Genomic DNA, 23,503 nt, shown 5'->3' with positions numbered 1-23,503 from the left:
CCTGATGGCGTCCAGAGTGAACGCCAAGGTGCCCACATATGTCGCTCGGGCCAGGGACCCGAAAACAATTGCTGTGGATGCGTTGGTTCTGCCATGGAACCAGTTCCGCCTCCCATATCTATTTCCCCCGCTGCCACTACTCCCGAGAGTCATAAAGAGGATCAAGACGGAAGGGGCGATTCTGCTGGCCCCGGACTGGCCCCGTCGAGCGTGGTGCGCAGATCTAATGCAGCTACTCGCCGACGTTCCTTGCCGGCTGCCAGAGCGCCCAGATCTGCTTTCTCAAGGGCCGATTTGCCACCCGAACTCAGGGGCTCTGTGTTTGATGGCATGGCCGTTAAATCTTGGATTCTAACCCAGGCAGGGTTTGGGAGCAAGGTGGTCGCTACAATGGTTAGCGCCCGGACGCCTGCTTCAGCACGAATTTACCACCACACCTGGAAAGGTGTTCTTTGCTTGGTGCCGAGGCCGGAGTGTTTCTCCGCTAAGATTCTCGATTCCTAACATCTTGGCCTTTCTTCAGTCGGGCCTAGACTCGAGCCTAGACTCGGGCTTGGCCCCAAGTACCCTTAGGAAACAAATATCGGCCTTATCCGTGCTGTTCCAGCGAATTGCTACCAATTTGCAGGTGAAGACTTTCATCCAGGGAGTCTCCCATTTGGTACCTCCCTATAAGGCGCCTATGGACGCCTGGGACCTTAACCTGGTCCTAAGTGTTCTGCAGGAAGCTCCATTTGAACCACTTCAGGATGTCTCTTTGAAGTACCTTTCCTGGAAAGTGGTGTTCCTAGTGGCCATCACTTCTATCAGGCGGTTTCAGAGCTGGCGGCCCTATCCTGCTGAGCTTTGTTCCTCACTTCCCATAGGGATAAGGTGGTGCTCAGACCAGCCCCTTCTTTTCTGCCAAAGGTCGTGTCCTCTTTTCACATTAATGAAGATGTTGTTTTGCCTTCTTTATGTCCAGCACCGGTGCAACGTGTGGAAAAGGCTCTTCACACGTTAAACCTGGTAAGAGCCCTCCGGAGGTATGTGTCGAGGACGGCGCCCTTTCGTCAGACGGAAACGCTGTTCGTGCTCCCCGAAGGGTGCAGGAAGGGACTCACTGCCTTAAAATCGACCATAGCCAGATGGATTCGTTTGACTATTCAGGAGTTCTACCACATTAGAGGCACGCCGATTCCAGCAGGGATCAGAGCGCACTCTACTCGGGCAGTGGGTGCCTCGTGGGCGCTTCGGCACCAGGCTTCGACGGGACAGGTTTGCCAGGCAGCAACCTGGTCCAGCCTGCACAAATTTACCAAACATTATAATATCCACACTCAGGCCTCGGTGGATGCGAGCCTGGGTAGAAGGATTCTCCAAGCAGAGGTGGCGCACCTTTAAACAAGAGGTGCATGTAGCTTGGATTGGTGAGTCAATCTCCCACCCAGGGACTGCTTTAGGACGTCCCGCAGTATCTGTGTCCCCCAATGAGGTGAAGGAGAAACATGGATTTTTGTGATAAACTCACCATAAAATCCTTTTCACCGTGACGCTCATTGGGGGACACAGCACCCACCCTATTAGCCAGTTGGCTCTTGTTTTATTTAATTAATATGCATTTACTTATTTGATATAAGAGTGGTGTTTTTTTTTTTTTGGACATGTTCCTGTATTAAGGCTGATTTTGTTGTCCTCCTATTGCTTTGGCAATAAACTGAGTTCCGCCCGCAATGGGGGCGAGGGTGTATACGGCGGAGGAGGAGCTAACCTCTTTTTTTCACTTAGTGTCAGCCTCCTAGCGGCTGAAGCATACACCCACAGTATCTGTGCCCCCCAATGAGCGTTTCGGAGAAAAGGATTTTACTGTGAGTTTATCACAAAAATCCATGTTTCATAGATGAACAAAAAACAATGTTACAGCTCTGATTTATTTAGTAATTTCTTTCTCCATGTTTGTGGCATTAGCCGTCATCCTTGGGGTCCATGGCTCTGACGGAGGGAGCTTTGAGCCAGCACGATCTCATCAGAGTGGTTTATAGCAATCTTCACCCCCAGAGAGAAACTTTTACAGCGCAGAACAGGTAAGTCAGATTTTGTCAATGAACTCGATTTATATTAAATGTTTTTTGTGGTTGATGTTCATTGCAACACTTCACTCTTTTACAGGTTTGAAGTTCTAAGTTTTCTTATGTTGTGCTACAACTCTGCAATTGTGTATATGCCGCCTTCTTCCTACCAGTCGCTATGCAGGATGGGCTCCAGGTAAGGAAGACCAATGGATGGATAGAAACTCCTGTCTAATGAAACTGATATTTAAAGGGGGCAAACATTCAAGTTATTCCCTATCTTCGTAGTGGGGGATAATTTGCTGTTTGCTGGGGTGGTCCAACCACTAAGACCTCCAGTGGTACAGAGTTTGGGGCTCTGCAGCATTGTCTGTTTGGAACAGACATTTGCATGTTCAGCCTCTGCTCCTTTCATTGTCTAACGGAGAGCCAAGTATAGTGCTTCGCTTTTTCTGACAGCTCCATGGACAATGAATGGAATTGAGGTGATGCATGCTCACCTCCACTCCATTCAGAATAGGGCTGTAGATCCAAATCTTTGGATTGCTGGGAATTCTGGTGGTCAGGACCCTCAGCAATTTATCCGTTTAACTTATGTACCTTTTAAAGCACTCATTATCACTGTCCCCATTGGGTCTCACAATATAAAATCCTTATAGGTATTTGTTTATTGTGTAGGAGGAAACGCATGCAAACACGGAAAGAACATTCAAACTCCTTGCAGATGTTGTCCTTGATGGAACTTTTTTTTTTTTAACCCCTCCCAAGCCTTTAAATTTTTGTATTTGGCAATTCATCTGATCAAGCTTCATAACAATCTAGAATTGGTGCAAATGCCCTATAAAACTAAAACAGCAAACTTTGTGAAAACCAAAATTTGTCAGTCTCAAAATTTTGAGCATTGACTGAATAGACACAACCCTTTATAACACTTGATATCACATATCTGAGATCTTCATTTAAGACCTATGAATAATACATTATTCTCTAACTCAAATCACTTTGCTTCAGTATATTATAAAAGTAGTACTTGCCTTTGTCTTCATAAGGAGAGGTCTCTTTGGAGTATTGATTTTGATCACTAGGTCTACAGTTGCCTCGCCCAATGCCGGATGAAATTCTTTTTAGTTGATGTGAACATCTCATTAAAATTGAATGAGAAAGAAGTAATTTTTTTTTCTTCCCTCCAGATTGTGCGTGAGTGGCTTTCCAAGGCAGCATGAAAAACGTTGGAAGGAACTGTGTGGTCGTGTAGTGTTGGATCCTGCCTTCATGGTCCAGCTGCTCACTGGGGTTTATCATGCCATGTAAGTCTTCTCTAATATCCAAAGTAGATCCTGTTTTTAAAAAGGACCAATAAAGTTGGAAACTTGTAATTTTCACAAATTATGGATCTAAAATTCTTGTTATATAGAACCTTTTATTGATGTCCCTTACATGAGAAATATAATCTTATTCATTTTGTAAGTTTAGATGCGTCTTGTGTAATTTCTTATACTTTTTAGACTAGCTTTATAATTCTTCAGTGATTACGGTATATAAAAAAAAATTCAAACTATTAGGGACATCCGCTGGATAAGTAAACTTTGCAAATGCTCATTTATACTTATTCCATTTTCCATATGTATGAGCGTGTATTGTGTAATGCATTACTGGCATATGGCTAGAATACTGCATTTGGCCGTACAATGTGTGTACACTTGTTTAATACAACACTATAGAGGCATTTTTGGAAATGTAGTGGATATGAGCAACACATTTGTTCTAAAAAGAATTAGAAGAAGTTCAAATCCTGCTGTCAGATTACACTACAGAGGAAAACAAAGATGATCGCCTTTATATAAATCATGCATGTGGTGTGATTTTAAAGAGGGTCCGCAGCACTCCTAGCTTACTTGTTGTCATAAAAACTTGTTTCCCCCAAATAACAATTCTATGTCATCTGTTCTTAGAATTCTGTGTTTTGCAATCTCCCCGTTCTTCCTCCTAGAAATGAATTAAATTTGCCCTACATTGTGTCATCAGTTCACAGATACTGTGGGACCTTCCACAATGACTATTTTCATGTGGTATGGCACAACTCAGAATTGTAGAATAGGGTACTGAGCATTGTTCTTTAATGTAAAAGTGTTTGCTTTTTTTCTTATTGTGTTGTCCAAAGGGTGCATTTCCGCATTAATAGTCAAATGCATAGTCTGGTGTACATACAATGGTTGCACAAAAGGTGCAGAGAGATAGTGTTACCATTAATTAGGGCTGTGGAGTCTGAAAGCCAATCCACCGACCCCACAGCAATGGTCACTACTGAGCATGTACATAAAATGCAGCACAGATTCATCTCCACAGCACTGATCACTACTGAGACTGTACATAAAGTGCAGCACAGATACATCTCCACAGCACTGGTCACTACTGAGCATGTGCATAAAGTGCAGCACAGATTCATCTCCACAGCACTGGTCACTACTGAGCATGTACATAAAGTGCAGCACAGATTCATCTCCACAGCACTGGTCACTACTGAGCATGTACATAACACGCAGCACAGATTCATCTCCACAGCGCTGGTCACTACTGAGCATGTACATAAAGTGCAGCACAGATTCATCTCCACAGCACTGGTTACTACTGAGCATGTACATAACATGCAGCACAGATTCATCTCCACAGCACTGGTCACTACTGAGGCTGTACATAACATGCAGCACAGATTCCTCTCCACAGTACTGGTCACTACTGAGGCTGTACATAACATGCAGCACAGATTCCTCTCCACAGTACTGGCCACTACTGAGCATGTGCATAAAGTGCAGGACATTCATCTCTACAGCACTGGTCACTACTGAGCATGTACATTACGTGCAGCACAGATTCATCTCCACAGCACTGGTCACTACTGAGCATGTACATAACATGCAGCACAGATTCATCTCCACAGCACTGGTCACTACTGAGCATGTACATAAAGTGCAGCACAGATTCATCTCCACAGCACTGGTTACTACTGAGCATGTACATAACATGCAGCACAGATTCATCTCCACAGCACTGGTCACTACTGAGGCTGTACATAACATGCAGCACAGATTCCTCTCCACAGTACTGGTCACTACTGAGGCTGTACATAACATGCAGCACAGATTCCTCTCCACAGTACTGGCCACTACTGAGCATGTGCATAAAGTGCAGGACATTCATCTCTACAGCACTGGTCACTACTGAGCATGTACATTACGTGCAGCACAGATTCATCTCCACAGCACTGGTCACTACTGAGCATGTACATAACATGCAGCACAGATTCATCTCCACAGCACTGGTCACTACTGAGCATGTACATAAAGTGCAGCACAGATAAATCTCCACAGCACTGGTCACTACTGAGCATGTACATAAAGTGCAGCACAGATACATCTCCACAGCACTGGTTACTACTGAGCATATACATAACACGCAGCACAGATTCATCTCCACAGCACTGGTCACTACTGAGGCTGTACATAAAGTGCAGCACAGATTCCTCTCCACAGTACTGGCCACTACTGAGCATGTACCGTACATAAAGTGCAGCACAGATTCCTCTCCACAGTACTGGCCACTACTGAGCATGTGCAAAAAGTGCAGGACATTCATCTCCACAGCACTGGTCACTACTGAGCATGTACATAACGTGCAGCACAGATTCATCTCCACAGCACTGGTCACTACTGAGCATGTACATAACATGCAGCACAGATTCATCTCCACAGCACTGGTCACTACTGAGCATGTACATAACACGCAGCACAGATTCATCTCCACAGCACTGGTCACTACTGAGCATGTACATAAAGTGCAGCACAGATACATCTCCACAGCACTGGTCACTACTGAGCATGTACATAAAGTGCAGCACAGATTCATCTCCACAGCACTGGTTACTACTGAGCATGTACATAAAGTGCAGCACAGATTCATCTCCACAGCACTGGTTACTACAGAGCATGTACATAAAGTGCAGGACAGATTCATCTCCACAGTACTGGTCACTACTGAGCATGTACATAAAGTGCAGCACAGATTCATCTCCACAGCACTGGTCACCACTGAGCATGTACATAAAGTGCAGCACAGATTCCTCTCCACAGCTCTCTACTGAGCATGTACATTACGTGCAGCACAGATTCATCTCCACAGCACTGGTCACTACTGAGCATGTACATAAAGTGCAGCACAGATTCATCTCCACAGCACTGGTCACTACTGAGCATGTACATAAAGTGAAGCACAGGTTCATCTCCATAGCACTGGTCACTACTGAGCATGTACATAAAGTGCAGCACAGATTCATCTCCACAGCACTGGTCACTACTGAGAATGTATATAAAGTGCAGCACAGATTCATCTCCACAGCACTGGTCACTACTGAGCATGTACATAAAGTGTAGCACAGGTTCATCTCCATAGCACTGGTCACTACTGAGCATGTACATAAAGTGCAGCACAGATTCATCTCCACAGCACTGGTCACTACTGAGAATGTATATAAAGTGCAGCACAGATTCATCTCCACAGCACTGGTCACTACTGAGCATGTACATAAAGTGAAGCACAGGTTCATCTCCATAGCACTGGTCACTACTGAGCATGTACATAAAGTGCAGCACAGATTCATCTCCACAGCACTGGTCACTACTGAGAATGTATATAAAGTGCAGCACAGATTCATCTCCACAGCACTGGTCACTACTGAGCATGTACATAAAGTGCAGCACAGATTCATCTCCACAGCACTGGTCACTACTGAGCATGTACATAAAGTGAAGCACAGGTTCATCTCCATAGCACTGGTCACTACTGAGCATGTACATAAAGTGCAGCACAGATTCATCTCCACAGCACTGGTCACTACTGAGAATGTATATAAAGTGCAGCACAGATTCATCTCCACAGCACTGGTCACTACTGAGCATGTACATAAAGTGAAGCACAGGTTCATCTCCATAGCACTGGTCACTACTGAGCATGTACATAAAGTGCAGCACAGATTCATCTCCACAGCACTGGTCACTACTGAGAATGTATATAAAGTGCAGCACAGATTCATCTCCACAGCACTGGTCACTACTGAGCATGTACATAAAGTGCAGCACAGATTCATCTCCACAGCACTGGTCACTACTGAGCATGTACATAAAGTGAAGCACAGGTTCATCTCCATAGCACTGGTCACTACTGAGCATGTACATAAAGTGCAGCACAGATTCATCTCCACAGCACTGGTCACTACTGAGAATGTATATAAAGTGCAGCACAGATTCATCTCCACAGCACTGGTCACTACTGAGCATGTACATAAAGTGAAGCACAGGTTCATCTCCATAGCACTGGTCACTACTGAGCATGTACATAAAGTGCAGCACAGATTCATCTCCACAGCACTGGTCACTACTGAGAATGTATATAAAGTGCAGCACAGATTCATCTCCACAGCACTGGTCACTACTGAGCATGTACATAAAGTGCAGCACAGATTCATCTCATCCAAAATCCCAGATCCTTAGATCAGGAACAGAACAGACATTTATAGAACATTTCATAACTTTCCCAAATTCTTATGAACAAATATTCAGCACAATCCTGCATTGTACTACTGTACCCAATGTACTATATATTTTAGAAGTCAGTTCACTTTATGCCGACTACTACTCCACAGCCCTGGGTACCATGCTGTAGTCTTTTACATTTTCATGGTTCATCCTTACTGGGTTCTTAGAATTGCTTCTGTTTATAAATTTGTCTCTTAAACAGATACAACGGAGAGTGGGAACTTGGGCAGGAGGTTCTGGATGACATCATCTATCGCGCCCAGCTGGAGCTTTATTCTCAGCCCTTGCTGGTATGTGAACCCTATATCTGCCGTTCATTCTACAATAGCTTTAAGATTGTATGGATAAAGATTTTATTTTCAGTGTACACGCTTTTTTTTTTTTTTTTTTTTTTTAATCCGATAAATTATTATTAACGAAATTCAAACAGAGAACAAAGTCCAGACATTCCAATGTTCAACAAGGTCACCTATTTTCAATTACAGCGTATCCCCTCCCTCCCCCCTTATAGAAAAACCAGCAACATATACTCAGAAGTACATCCTCCTTTCGGGATCATCGTCTCTCCACCCACAGTGCCCACAATGAATTGAACATTTTTTCCCTTTTTTCTTTTGGCATACATACCTTTTTCCATATTTACAATAAAGTCTGATTGTCTAATAAATTCTTGTATCGTTGGCTGTTCTTCGTTTATCCAATGCCTGGCTATTAATTTATGTGCAATATATAACAACCTAACTATCGCCAATTTGAACTGATTTTGAATCTGATTCTCCTCCACATAACCCACGATACAAACCGCAGGATCCCTCTCAATTCTACAGTCACACACTCCCTCTATAGTGTTAGTAACCGCTGTCCAGTATGAGTCCAGTCTGGAGCACTGCCACAACATGTGTAAGATCCCGGCCCCATCAGCCTGACAATGAGGGCATCTAGAAGTCTGTCTCAGTAGTGAACACACTCTTTAAAAATAACTTGTTAATGTGTTGAAAAAATGGCCAGTGTTCGCTCTCATGTTGTTCTCTATTCTCCCCGGAGTTTTCTTTCTTTTTCTTTTTTTTGCCAAAAATCCACCATACAGTTCCAGAGTTATGGGCCCTTTTATTTAGCGCTCCTTTTTATGGTCTTTATCAAAAGATGTGGCGCACAGGGTAATAATGCAGAGCAGCCTAAAGACACACCCCAGAGGATCCTGTGAGTAACTCCTCCCTTGCCTGAAAAGTTTATACTGAATATAAAGACCCAAACCTATGGATCCGTATGATTAAGAAAAAAAAGAACGGAATTCTAAGCCTGAGTCCTTTTATGGGGCTAACACCATAGTGCTTCGGAAGGAGGGGAAGGACCCTTTGGAATGTGGATCCTATCGTCCCTTTTCGTCAGTAAATGTGGACTATAAAATTTTCTCCAAGATTCTAGCTACCAGACTGATCTGGATGTATGAGGTTCAATATAATTGAATTCAAACGGGCTTTATGCCTGGTAAAAGTACTTCCATTAACATCAGAAGAGTCCAGTCAATAGTCCAGTATAGCTCCCTGGTGCCAGACAACAGATGGGCATTAGCATCGTTAGATGCTGCCAAGGCTTTTGACTCTCTTGAATGGCCTTTCCTCTCCGCATGTTTGCAAAGGTATGGCTTTGGCAATAAATTTATAACATGGATCAAAATATTATATATGAAACCCAAGGCCCGTATTATAATAAATAACTCTATATCTGAGTCTTTCGCGTTATATAGGGGAAACAGTCAGGGTTGCCCTCTTTCCCCAGCCCTCTTCGCCCTTGCGATTGAGGCACTAGCAATACGTATAAGGTCCTCCCCTAACAACCGAGGTTTAGATATAGCAGGTCGGGTAGATACCATAGGTCTATATGCCGATGACATGGTGATGTTCTTGAAGGATGTGGAAGAAACTTTGCCACATGTGATATCCCTTATAGATAGATTCAGTAAATATTCAGATTTGCAAATAAACTGGGAGAAGTAGGCCCTGTTACCCCTTTCACGTGCCCCGATGCCCCAGCTGGAGGTTCTCTCCTCGCTGTCTTTTGTATCTAGTTTTAAATATTTGTGCATCCACATATCTAACAATAGTACGCTTGATCTACAACTTAATGTCCACCCACTGCTGGAACTAGTTAAAGCTAAATTTGCGTCTTGGAGTAGGCTCCCATTGTATGTGGCTGGACGCATTAACCTGATTAAAATGATATTACTCCCTAAATTTAGCTACTCCCTTCATCACAGTGCGGTAGCGGTGCCCAGGTCCTTTTTTGTTAATCTCAATTCCCTGGTCACGTCCTTTATTTGGGGGAAAACTAGGCCCAAACTTAAACTGTCCACTTTACAAAGACCAAAGAAGGGAGGCGGGGCCAGATTGCCAGATTTTTTTCCTATACTACTTAGCTGGGCAGGGTAAAGCTTTAAGTAAATGGATGTTGGGTAATTGCCTACCCAATTCTGAAAGCCACTTGCTTCACGCTGCACAAGCGGATTGCCCATTAGGTTTCCTTGAGTTGGAAAAAACTAATGTCCCACGTCTGTTACCCTGCTCCGACTGGCACGATTAATATGGAGACAAATCAAGAACGTAATTGGGTTTAAAGATTTTATAGCTGAAATGCCCCTGTGGAGTAATAATTATTTTCCGGAGTTACTGAATCACCCATCCACCGTTTTTTGGACTCAATGCGGCGTCTCTTCAATGGGAGACTTGTATGACCAGGGGACCTTAAAGTCTTTTGAACAATTACAGGCCACACATGATATTCCGAGATCTCAACTTTTTCGCTATCTGCAGCAGAGATCGGCTCTTCAATCACATATGAGGGATGGGGGTGTGGACCATACTATTTCATCTTTACCTCTGATAGGAATTCTTAATTCGCAGGGTCCCCAGGGTCTCATATCCTCTTTATATACATACATGTTGTCGGTAGGGGCAGAATCGGCCATAAGCTCTATTAAGAGGAAATGGGAATGACTCATCCCTGATACGCAAAGAGAGGAGTGGGAGGAGATTCTGGAATCTCCAATTGGAGTATCACCATCTATTAATAACAGAATGATACAACTATATATAATAAATCAATCATATTTGACTCTGGTGCGACTTTTTAGGATGGGTCGGCTTCAGAATGTATACGATGTCACTCGCCAGATGCGGATTTTATTCATATGGTATGGCAGTGTCCCACTATCCTACATTACTGGAAAGAGGTGACTACACTACTGACATCCCTGGCGCAGGCCCCTGTCCCTCTGGAGCCATTGGTCTGCTTGTTTGGGGTATGGGAGGAGATTTGGGATCGCTATACTGGGGTCTTCCTACGTGAGACGCTGTTTATGGCACGGAAGGTGCTGGCATTGCGGTGGATGGGGGGTTCATGTCCTTCCCTTAGATTTTGGATCAAGTTGGTAAATTTGATTGTTCCATATGAGCGCACGCTATACCAAAATAGGGGATGCCCTGGTAAATTTGAAAAGATTTGGGAGAGGTGGAATTCCTCTCATCTTACTTTGCAAGGCTGAGACATCACACGCGACATAATACGATATAGGAAACCAGGCTGCGGAAATAGATACTAGTTGATGTAGTGGTAGTTGTAGTTTAGGAATTTTAGTTATATTTTACTGCTGCATGATTCGACAAGGTTTGTGAAATTGGATGGATTGATATACATGCTGGAAAATGCATAAGCAATTATCCTTTACATATGCTTGGAAGGAAATGTACATATTACCTTGTTTATCTATAAGAGTGTGCAATTTCTTTATATTATATTTTACAATGGACGGAAACACGTGTGCTATGTATAATGCTTGTTATCATAAGCCATTGTGTATGTTGTACATTCTTTGTGTCCTGAGGTTCAACAAACGAATTAAAAAAAAAAAAAAAAAAAGACACTCAGGAGTGCAGTGGAAATAAAATAAGAGCAAACACTGGTCACTGTTGTTTTTATGTCAGATCCTCTTTTAGCAGAAGAGAAACATGGGATGTTGAAAGTGCTCAGCTCTGTATAAAGAGTAAAAACACTGTCACCTCAGTTTTAGTAATGTTTTCCTATTTTTTTTTTTTTGTCCAGGTTGCAAATGCAATGAAAAACTCATTGCCGTTTGATGCCCCTGACTGTTCCCAACAAGGACAGAAAGTACTAAAAGTTGAAGTGACCCCAACAGTTCCTCGCATCTCTCGAACAGCCATTACCACTGCTTCAATACGAAGGCACCGTTGGAGGAGAGAAGGTAACCGCAGTAATCTTAATTATCTCTGTGTTGTGTAATATCAATATTAAAATCTTTATTGTGTACTTATTACACAAATTGAGATTCTGGCTTCGCTTTTATCGTAAGTCATGTAACAAGGCTCGTTAAGGGGTCGACATTGACTTTTAGGATTGCTACTTCCAATAGGTGGCACTAGAGTTCTAGTCCTCTTCCTCTCTGAAGAGACAATTTGCATAATTATATTTCCCAGAGGAGCACTGCGGCTTTAAGTCTCCTCATCTTGACATGCTTAGCATGTCATTCTCCGCAAGGAGAAATGATACTTCTTGGATGTCGGTCAGACGCCTCTCTCACAGCCAAACCAGATCTCACACTTTGCACTGACGAGGGGCAGTACCCTGAAACAGTGTCTGCAATTTGAGATTCTGGCTTGGCTTTTATCCTCAGTCATGTCACAAGGCTCGTTAAAGGGTTGACATTGACTTTTAGGATTGCTACTTCCAATAGGTGGCACTAGAGTTCTAGTCCTCTTCCTCTCTGAAGAGACAATTTGTATATTACACAAATGACATACAGTACCTGTAATTCATAGATTTATACATTGCATACTAAGCAGTATGATGGGTTTGACTTTTTTGGCGTCTCGATTTTTGGGAGTCTTTGTCATCCCTAGCCTGACTACTGGATGGAGGTAAAATTAACTGCTAGCTGATTTTGCATTCCCACCAGTATAATGACTTCTTGGCCACATCTCAAGGGTAAAGAAGCAAGCCAGAAAGGGCACTAAAGCTGCAAGTCATAATTCTTGCAGTAACCCTGAATGCAGGACCATCTAAAAATAAAATCCTGTTTGCCGTATTGCAGGTCCTCCTCATTCCAGTGAATATTGCAGGTCCTCCTCATTCCAGTGAATACCAGACACCACCAATGGACAGACATGGCACAGTTGTTCTAGAACTATTAAAGGGAACCTGACAGCTCATACATGCTTCCCAATCTATGGGCAGTATGTGTCAGACACCGGCTGTATAATCTCAGCCAGGTATGTTTGACTTTGAAATCCTGGGGTGTTAAGCTGCCAAGGACAATGCCACACCACCAGAGGCTAGCCAGAAAAGCCAGTCCCCTGCTGATTTTCCCTGCCCGCTTCTTGGGAATGACAGTTCTCTCCCTGTGTGTCTTCATAGGGAGAGACCTGTGAATCACTGATAGCAGGCAGGAGAAAGTCGCCAAGGACAGGTCTTTCCGACTAGTCTGGGTCCCCAGAAGCTCTTAAAATATGTTTTTTCTTTGAAATGTTGGATCGTTTGAGTCAAACATACCTGGCTGAAATCATGCTGGCGCATAGCAAATGTGGTACCAATATTCAAAAAGGGCTCTAAAAGTGAACCTGGAAATTATAGGCCAGTAAGTCTAACCTCTATTGTTGGTAAAATATTTGAAGGGTTTCTGAGAGATGTTATTCTGGATTATCTCAATGAGAATTACTGTTTAACGCCATATCAGCATGGGTTTATGAGGAAACGCTCCTGTCAAACCAATCTAATCAGTTTTTATGACGAGGTAAGCTATAGACTGAACCAAGGTGAGTCATTGGATGTGGTATATCTTGATTTTTCCAAAGCGTTTGATACCGTGCCACACAAGAGGTTGGTACACAAAATGAGAATGCTGGGTCTGGGGGAAAATGTGTGTAAATGGGTAAGTAACTGGCTTAGTGATAGAAAGCAGAGGGTGGTTATATATGGTATATTCTCTAACTGGGTCTCTGTGACCAGTGGGGTACCGCAGAGGTCGGTGTTGGGACCTATTCTCTTCAACATATTTATTAACGATCTGGTAGAAGGTTTGCACAGTAAAATATCGATATTTGCAGATGATACAAAACTATGTAAAGCAGTCAATACAAGAGAAGATAGTATTCTGCTACAGATGGATCTGGATAAGTTGGGAACTTGGGCCGAAAGGTGGCAGATGCAGTTTAACAATGATAAATGTAAGGTTATACACATGGGAAGAAGGAATCAATATCACCATTACACACTGAATGGTAAACCACTGGGTAAATCTGACATGGAGAAGGACTTGGGGATCCTAGTTAATGATAAACTTACCTGGAGCAGCCAGTGCCAGGCAGCGGCTGCCAAGGCAAACAGGATCATGGGGTGCATTAAAAGAGGTCTGGATACACATGATGAGAGCATTATACTGCCTCTGTACAAATCTCTGGTTAGACTGCACATGGAGTACTGTGTACAGTTTTGGGCACCGGTGCTCAGGAAGGATATAATGGAACTAGAGCGGGTACAAAGGAGGGCAACAAAATTAATAAAGGGGATGGGGGAACTACAATACCCAGAGAGATTAGAAAAATTAGGATTATTTAGTCTAGAAAAAAGACGACTGAGGAGCGATCTAATAACCATGTATATAAGGGGACAATACAAATATCTCTCCGAGGATCTGTTTATACCAAGGAAGGTGACGGTCACAAGGGGGCATTCTCTGTGTCTGGAGGAGAAAAGGTTTTTCCACCAACATAGAAGAGGATTCTTTACTGTTAGGGCAGTGAGAATCTGGAATTCCCTGCCTGAGGAGGTGGTGATGGCGAACTCAGTCGAAGGGTTCAAGAGAGGCCTGGATGTCTTCCTGGAGCGTAACAATATTGTATCTTACAGTTATTGTTAGATTCTTTAGAAGGACGTAAATCTGGGGATTTATTCTGACAGAATTTTATTGGCTGAACTGGATGGACTAATGTCTTTTTTCGGCCTTACTAACTATGTTACTATGTATGTTACTATGCAGCCAGTGCCAATACATGCTGCCAAAACCACAGGTCGGGTTCCCTTTAAGACTTGTATAAGTTAGCCATACACACTGGAGGCCTGCTATCTCCCCATCTACTCTATAATCATGCCCTGATAAAATCCTTGTATTCATGCTGACATTGTAAGATATTCTCTACATACAAGGAGAAGAGACTTCCGGAGTATGTGCCTTCGCCTGTGTCGTATTATACAACCCATTTTCATGAACGTTCTATTGTACATTTTTTTTTTTTTGGCACCCAAGTGTGAAATATCCCAATTTCATTCCTTAATTTGTTAGAGCAGGCATTATGCAAAAAAACTGAAAAGTGTAAAAAAAAAAAAAAAAATTAGCCTCCTAAGGCAGTGCTGCAAAGTTACTGCAGGAGCTCCGCTCAGTAACTTCCTGCGGAAATCTTAAATCTTGTGTGTTCGTTTTTTGCTAAATTACTTTAATCTGTGAATTCTCTCACTTTCTTGTCTCCTTTTTGATATCCTCTACTATTGTACAAATTGGCATGCCAGACCTGGATTGTCACTCTCCACAAGGAGAGATGTTTCCCCTTAAATCGTGTTGTACAAGAAAATCTTTGTAGCATGTAAAGTAAATGCTCATTTGTAATTGTAGTTACTGTTTTTGGTTGGGTTTTTATTACCAAAATCTCTTTTTTTAACCCTTTTTTCTAAGTGTCATAGTCTTTGGATATATGCACATAACAGCTGTGATCGTGAATAGTGCTGCAAGGAGCACTCACTGCTGTACAGGACGTGTTGTATTCCATATGTGTGGAGATATTCTCCTTATATGCAATACAAATATTCATACAGAGTTCAATAGAAAATGGTTAAATATTTTAAACAAAAAAAAAACCCTGTTTTAATATACAATGTGAGGCATACATCAGTCCAGTATAAAGCTTGTGCATCTTTCTGCAAAACATAAGGCTTGTTTAGATGTGGTATGTCCAATAATGTGAACATCAAGGTATGATTACGTCCCGCTTTTTTACATGAGTTAGTCATTTCATTCATGTATCATGCATTGTCCATTTGATTTTTAAGCCGCATAGTTGTATTAAAAGGACTGTGCGTTACTGAGCAACCCCAGTATATTCAATCCAGGATCCAAATTGTGTATATTCACCTCCTGTACTGGCAGTGTTCCTGTGACGTTGGCACAGCTGTCTCACCGTCACGTGACTTTGGCGGTTGCTGTTGCTGGGCGGCGGCTGCTGTTGCTGGGCGGCGGCTGCTGTTGCTGGGCGGCGGCTGGGGCTGAGGGACGGCTTCTGCTTCTCTTCACTATTCTGTCAAAGCTCATGTCCACTCTAATGAAATAGTAACAATTACAACTGACTAGCAGCAGCTCATTGGCTGCAACCGGCATGTGACAACACTGTCATGTTATCACGGGAAAGAGCAGCGCCAAAGCAGGATGTGAATATGGGGGCCACAGACACCATGAGTTAATATCCTGCCACTTAAAGACTGACACTAAGAATACAGGAGACACAGGAACAATGACTTAATATGCTGATACTAAAAATCCAGCTAAGAGAAAAAATCTGCCTCCTCCCCACCAAACTACACCTGTTCAGCCAACACCCAGTAATTCAGTTAAATTCACCCTAGTCTTAGCAGAAGGGTGCCACAAGTGACAGATGCTCGGGTAGTCACTGATTGCTCTTCTTAATTCTTCAGCAGTACTGGTATTAGTTTTCCCACCCCAGGCACAGCTTTATGATATCACTTGGTTCTTATGTTCCCCCAATGAAGTGACCGAGTAATAAAGATTTTTGGTACTCACTGTAAAATCTTTTGTTTTGTAGTCTTCAATGGGGGACACAGCACCCTCCATTGTTTTAGGAGTGGGTTCTTGGTTTGTGCTTCTACTGCTTTTGCACTATCCAGCTGCCCAGGTATAGGCTGATGGAGAGGTATATCCTTAATGTCAGTCTATAAGTGGCAACATATTAACCCTTGTTCTTGTATCCCCAATGAAGGCTTTGAGAAAGATTTAAGGTGAGTACCAAAAATCTTTATTTTTGTTTCAATTTGGAATCCTGAATTGATTAACGAAACCCTCCCATAAAGATTTTTTTTCTAATAAGTCTGTGCGTTATGTGCAAGTAGTGTGAGTGTATCAATATACTCACCTACTTCCGCTTTCTCCAGAATCCAGCGCCATTCTGCTCCTCTTCGGAGTGACATCACTGCTCTTCAGACTCTCATACACAGATTTATTTTAAATACAGATCTTTGTGGGAGTGCTTCTTTAAGCTGGTACTGTCTGATGGTGCCCTGGTAACATGTATGTTAGTTTCCTTGTTATGCACTGTTCATGTTTTTCGTCTTGGTAAATGTCAGTGGACTTGAGATCTTCTCCTTTATTCTGATCTTATTTTGGATCCATAGCCAGCAGCCTAATGCAAGAAGTAGCAGTATCTTCAAAAATGCACTAAAATGTTCCTGTGTTGAATCCCAGATGGTTTTGACCTCGCAACTGACTCGAATCCAGGCTCCCCGAACTTGCGCACCGCTTCAAACCTAGAGGACACTCCCGAAGGGGATGTTCTTGTGTACCTGACCCCTGAGACCATCTTTCCAGAAGCTGCCATAGAGGGTAGGCCAGACATGTGGAGACAGGCATCTACAGGAGAGTTGTGGAGAATCACTGCTCTCTGTTTATAAAGAACCCCTTCCTCTTTCATATTTTTCCCTCAAAACGCAATAGTTTCTCCAATTCTGTGAATCAAGGTCAGGTATTGATGTTCTGTAAATTAGCGCTGATTAACAGTATTTCCTTGCGGACATGCTTAGCATGGCTATAGTATACATTCAGCGACAACCTACGCCAAAGGATCTCTGCTGGTGAACTCTTATTTCACATGTGTTTTCTTTGTGGCGGCCCAGTTTTGGTATTTTTACCTGTATCACACATCTCTGTAGTGGTCACATGGTGTTATAGCTCTGGATAGTGGCATCAGTTTTTGTGTTGTGCTTATCTACTTTCGCTTTAATTTTCTGAGGAACACGATGATATCAATTACCAGAACCATATGATTTGCTGCTGTCTTCAGCTTTTCCCAGCGCCGCTTTGGCTGCACACTACTATTTTGTGGCTACAACCTCTGACTGACCTGATGTCCGAGGTAACATCACGAGCTCTGTGTGTAAGTCTATCAGAACCTTCTTCTGGGTCTCACAAACTGCTGCAGACCGACCAGATTGACGCTGGGAAAAGATGAAGACAGCAGCTGATTACGATAAGACCAGAGCAGAGAACTTAGATTACTTGCACCACTCCAGTACTGCAATTAAAAAAAAAAAAAAAAAATCTGCTGGAGTTGTGCTTTAAAAAGTCAGATTAAAAAAAAAGACATTTAGAATATTTGATTAAACTGATATTTAAATAAGTTTTCCAACACTTTTTGAAAACTGGCTGTAAAAAAGATCTTTATAGCATAAAAAGTGTTATTTTACCCTACCAAACCCTGCCGCTACAGCTCCAGTGCTCACTCCCTGGGCCAGAAGAGAAGATATCCCTTCCATCCGTTACCTGACCCTGCAGACAATCGGTGGTCTGAGCGGTCTGGAGGAGGAGATTCGGAGGTACAAGTAATATTCCCTTCCTTTTGGCTTTTGGAAAACCCTCTTTTCTTCTCTGTGAGATTATATGAATTTCCTGTGCAACAGTACAGAATATTAGACACAGCACAAGCATTTTCTCCCAATAGATGATATATTACAGCTATAAAAACCATTAGCTAAAACTGTAAAATTATAAAAGAACATCACATGTTTAAGCCAATAACATTCAGACAATGACACTGCACTTAATGTGCTTGGAAAAGATTGACTGCAGCTTTGTGTTTGTTCCCGTTACATAATTGCTTTTTTTGCAGCAAGGAAAAAGGAACATTAATAAGGTCAATCTACTGCAAATACTTTATAGCGTGGAAGCCGATGAGCCTCGCATCTACCTGCAAGCACAGCTTGGCTAACGATAGGTAGATACAACTGCCATCTAATGTCTATGAATATTTTATGATCTTCATAGATTAAAAAAAAATGTTCAAAGTATACAGCTACATTCATAAAGGTCTAATACAAGATCATCAACACAGAACCCTTAATACTAAAGACAATCCAAAGCCTATATATCTGGACTGTTACCGGCAGTGGATACTCCTAACGAGGATGCATTCAAAAAGAATGGAGTGTATAATCCAAGTAGAGTAAAAAGAACCCTTTACTAGATAATTAGAAACATACGGTCTTTTACTATGTATTGCCTTGTATCAAGAACAGAGTTGTTTTGAGCAGAGATCGGGTGCAAAATAAATAGTGTAGTGTAGCACCATAGATTTAGTGTGATCAGTGGGAGCCTAGTAATAGTGTCAGTTTCTACGTAAAGTGGCAGTGCCACTAATTCTAGAATAATACTATAATAGATTCATGAAACCCGATTATAATGTACACAATCGGGTCACAAGTCACAAAAATAACATTGATGGTGACATGAATCCCACATTCAATGGCTCTTACCCATATTCCTATCTGTGTGCCACACATGCTGCTCCAACGTGCGTTTCGCGTTGGCTTCCTCATGGGGTCGTGATGAAATAGGGTGTCCCCAAATGCCCCTTTTTTAATCCGTATACCAGGTGTCAGTAATTTCAGCTGGCTCATTGGTATTGTTCTTGAATTGGTAGCACTGCCACTTTACATAGAAATTGATTCTATTACTAGGCACTTCCTGATAACACTATATATGTGGTGCTACACTACACTATTTCTCTCTCACCCATGACAGCACCACGGAGAGAGGGGGTCCGCCCATCAAGGACAGGAACCTACAGATAAAAAGGCGGCACCTCTCCTCCGCCCCCAATTGGGTTCCTGTCCTTGACGGGTGACCCGTGGAACCAAGCAGCAGCTTACCGGATAAGAAGAGGAAGTCCAGGGCCGTCCCGTTCGCAGGCTGACAGCGGGGAGGCCCCTGTCGTGGCGGGGTCGGTACCTGAAGCCGCCACCGCTGTAGCCGAGGGGCTGTACAGGATGAGCGGGCGGGAGAGGACCGAGCCGCCATTCTCCGGATAGGAGAATGGGGCTGGGGCGCCGGTATACGCGCGGGCAGCGCCGTGGTACTAAGATGTACCAGGATGGCGCTGCCCCAGAAATGAACCATCAACTTCCAGGTCGGTGCACTGCGCGCTCCCCGGGGCACAGCGGTGCAGGCTGGGAGGGAGGAGGTGACGTCACGGCCGGGAAATTCAAAGAGAGACGCCTGGAGCTGCTCCATGCTGGAAGCGTCCTGTGAGCATGGAGGACAGCGACCAGCACGAGGAGCAGCCAATGCAGCAGCCCAAGCAGCAGCAGCACAGGCAACACCACCATCGCCGACAAAAAGACAAGGACGGACGCGAGGGCCGGTCCAGCAGCCACTCCACGCAGCGCAGCAAATCGACTGCGATGAGCAAGTCACCTTCCTTGGATCAACCCGTGAGGGATCTGAATCCGCCTCCTGAACCGGTACCTGCAACCGCGCATACGGGGTAAGTGAGCTACGTGAATGTTCCCCATTGTAATAGACTTCTTTCCCTTATTAGGGAAAGAAAAAACAAAGAACAGGGAATGCCCCACCTGTAAAAACCCGCTACCAGCTTCCTGGGATAAAAAACTGTGCGACTCCTGCATACAGGAGGTTCTCTGTGAGGAAACCCCGGATTACGCCTCAGATCTAAGAGCAGTAATCCGTTCGGAGTTTCAGAGCGCCCTTTCATCCCTAAAACAAAAAGGGAGGGGGGAAAAAGAGGGACACAGTAGTAGGCTCCCAGTCAGAGGCCTCAATGTCAGGGGAAATTACCTCCCATACTTCAGACACCGACTCGTCATCCTCGGATGAAGAGACAGAGGGTCGTCATTGTTTCCCCCTGGATGAGGTAGATATGTTAGTAAAGGCAGTAAGATCTACCATGGGGGTAGCAGACCCTCGGCCCGACAGATCAGTCCAGGACATAATGTTCGGGGGACTGGGCCAGAAGAGACGGAGAGTATTCCCATTAAACGAGAACGTACAGGGCCTGATAAAAGAATGGGAGAGACCAGATAGGAAAAACTCCACAGTTCCCTCTCTTAAAAGGAAATACCCATTTGACGAGGAAGCATCCACATCCTGGGACAAAGCCCCCAAGCTAGACGTGGCGGTTGCTAAAGCCTCGAAGAAATTTGCCCTCCCCTTTGAGGATATGGGTACTCTAAAGGATCCGTTAGATAAAAAAGCTGACACCTTCCTCAAAGGCACTTGGGAGTCAGCAGGAGGAAACCTTAGGCCAGCAATAGCGGCAACTTGTACCTCCAGAGCCCTCATGGTATGGGTGGACCGACTAGAGAGGCAAATAAGGGAAGGTACACGCAGGGAGAAGATCCTGGAATCCATTCCAGTCATAAGAGGAGCGGCGGCTTTCTTAGCCGACTCATCAGCTGACTCAGGTTGTCCTCCAAAGCGGCAGTCCTGTCAAACGCAGCCCGTAGAACGCTGTGGCTTAAATGCTGGCCAGGGGACTTACAGACTAAGATGAAGCTATGCGCGATCCCTTGTGAAGGGAAATTCCTATTCGGTGAAACATTGGATGACATCCTCCAAAAGGCAGGGGATAAAAATAAGGGATTCCCAAACGTGGGCCCAACAGGCTTTAAGAGGTCCTTTCAAAACAAAAAGTTTTTTTAGAGGAGACCCCCGAAAGGGCAAAGATGGGACGACAGGAGAAGGGACAGGGGGTTCTTCGGTAACCCATCCCGAGACAAAAAAACCCCCAAGTGACTGTTTGCCCAGGGTGGGTGGGAAACTAAGTTTTTTTTCTACCAGCCTGGAGGAGAATATCGAACAACCCCTGGTTATTAAATCTGATAGGATCAGGGCTAAGGATAGACTTTCTCTCTCTCCCCCCTCAAAAATATGTGGTAACCCCACTAAGATCATCGATAACGGAACAAGAAGCCCTCGAAAAAGAGGTCTTAAGTCTATTGAACAAAAGAGTCCTCCAGGAGGTTCCCCCATGGGAGAAAGGCAGAGGGTTCTACTCGCCTCTCTTTCTATTCACCAAACCGGACGGTACCTTCCGGACAATAATAAATGTAAAGAGACTGAACGATTATGTCAAAAACAAAAAATTCAAAATGGAGTTGATCAAGTCAACCATCAAAATTCTCTCCCCACGTTGCTTCATGATAGTATTAGACCTCAGCGATGCGTATTATCATGTCCCCATCCGCAAGGACTCCTGGAAATACCTCAGACTGGCGGTCTCCATAGGAGGCGAAGTAAGAGAGTTCTAATACAGGGCCCTGCCATTTGGAATTTCTGTAGCCCCGTGAGTTTTCACGAAGCTAGTGGCAGAGATGATTGCGCACCTGAGAGAACAAGATATTCTAATAGTCCCATATCTGGACGACTTTTTAATTGCGAGCAACTCGGCCCAAAGATGCCGGGAACAGAGAGACAGAGTGATAGACACTCTACAAAATCTGGGCTGGCTTCTAAACCTAAAAAAATCAAGGCTGGAGCCCAAACAAGTTCAGGAGTTCCCAGACCACAAAAAAAAAGATTGTTCAGGTGGTAGCAAGAGCAATGCAGAACCCTTCCATGACATTAAGGAAAGCAATGTCCCTGTTAGGGTCCCTCTCCGCCTGTCTGCCAGCGGTCCAGTTGGCACAGATACATACAAGAGATCTCCAATGGTATGTATTGGCCAACCAGTCGGCATTAGGTCACTTGGAGGGTCACGTCACACTAGACTCCAAAACTATTCATTCCCTAGCTTAGTGGGGGAACAGAGACAACCTATCCAAAGGGGTTCCCTGGGTGATAAAAATCACACGTAATCACCACGGATGCCAGTCCCAAGGGATGGGGAGCACATATGAGCAAAAGAGTGGCTCAGGGGGAATGGGGAGCTCAGGAACTAGAAGCCTCATCGAACCAAAAAGAACTATTAGCAGTACACTATGTCCTAACACACTTCCTGCCGGTACTACGGGGCCATCATGTCCGGATATTTTCGGACAATCGGGTGACGGTGGCCTATATAAACCATCAGGGGGGAACCAGGTCCCGAACTCTAATGAATACATCCTCCGAAATATTCACGTTAGCCGAGGGAAAACCTACTATCCCTCTCTGCACTTCACATATGATGGGCAGAAAACCAGAGAGTGGACTTCCTGAGTCGCACCCAGCTACATCAAGGGGAGTGGGTTCTAAAACAGTCCATTTTTCTACAGATTGTAAAAATGTGGGGAACCCCGGACATGGATCTGTTTGCCGACTACAGAAACAAGAAAGTAAAAGCTTTCTGTTCCTTAAACCCCAGGGGAAACCCCCGGGCCCTGGATGCATTTATGCTCCCGTGGACACAGGGCCTAATGTGTGCCTTTCCACCGCCCATTCTCATCCCGGCGGTCATAAGGAAAGTCAGAGAAGACGGGGCAAGAATCATACTAATAGCCCCGTTCTGGCCAAAAAGAACCTGGTTCTCCTGGCTGAGAATACGATCAATAACCGACCCCTGGGTTCTACCGGATCTCCCCGACCACCTCTCCCAAGGTCCCGTGCTACACCCTCGAGCTTTGAACCTCCATTTAACAGCATGGAATTTGAAAGGACACTGCTAAGGGGGAGTGGGTTCTCAGAAAACCTGATCTCCACTCTACAAAAAAGTAGGAAGCCAATAACAACCAGGGCCTACGGGAGAATTTGGAGGAAATTTCTGTCCAGCTCCGGGGCAAGGTTTCAGGATGGAGTTCAGGTTGAAG

At 44.0% G+C, this 23,503-nt stretch overlaps 1 protein-coding gene across 4 annotated transcripts in view; it reads left to right on the top strand.

The window, feature by feature from the left end:
- The window catches only part of HYCC2 (hyccin PI4KA lipid kinase complex subunit 2), a 152,232-nt gene that overhangs the window by 116,010 nt on the left and 12,719 nt on the right, over window positions 1-23,503 (top strand). For 3 of the 4 annotated variants that reach the window (XM_073551471.1, XM_073551470.1, XM_073551472.1), the window contains 5 exons: window positions 1,948-2,063; window positions 2,149-2,244; window positions 3,239-3,355; window positions 7,839-7,926; window positions 11,735-11,894. In XM_073551471.1, coding sequence (XP_073407572.1) covers window positions 1,948-2,063; window positions 2,149-2,244; window positions 3,239-3,355; window positions 7,839-7,926; window positions 11,735-11,894 — 577 coding nt within the window. Of the gene's footprint in view, window positions 1-1,947; window positions 2,064-2,148; window positions 2,245-3,238; window positions 3,356-7,838; window positions 7,927-11,734; window positions 11,895-17,171; window positions 17,310-23,503 lie in introns of all 4 variants that reach the window. The other variant, XM_073551473.1, reaches the window with a different exon arrangement.

Source organism: Dendrobates tinctorius, unplaced genomic scaffold, assembly GCF_039654945.1.
Source record: "Dendrobates tinctorius isolate UK_male_01 unplaced genomic scaffold, ASM3965494v1 ptg000177l, whole genome shotgun sequence".
Taxonomy (NCBI): Eukaryota; Metazoa; Chordata; class Amphibia; order Anura; family Dendrobatidae; genus Dendrobates; species Dendrobates tinctorius.
The sequence above is the reverse complement of the archived record's forward strand: the minus strand, read 5'-3'. Positions and strand labels throughout refer to the sequence as shown.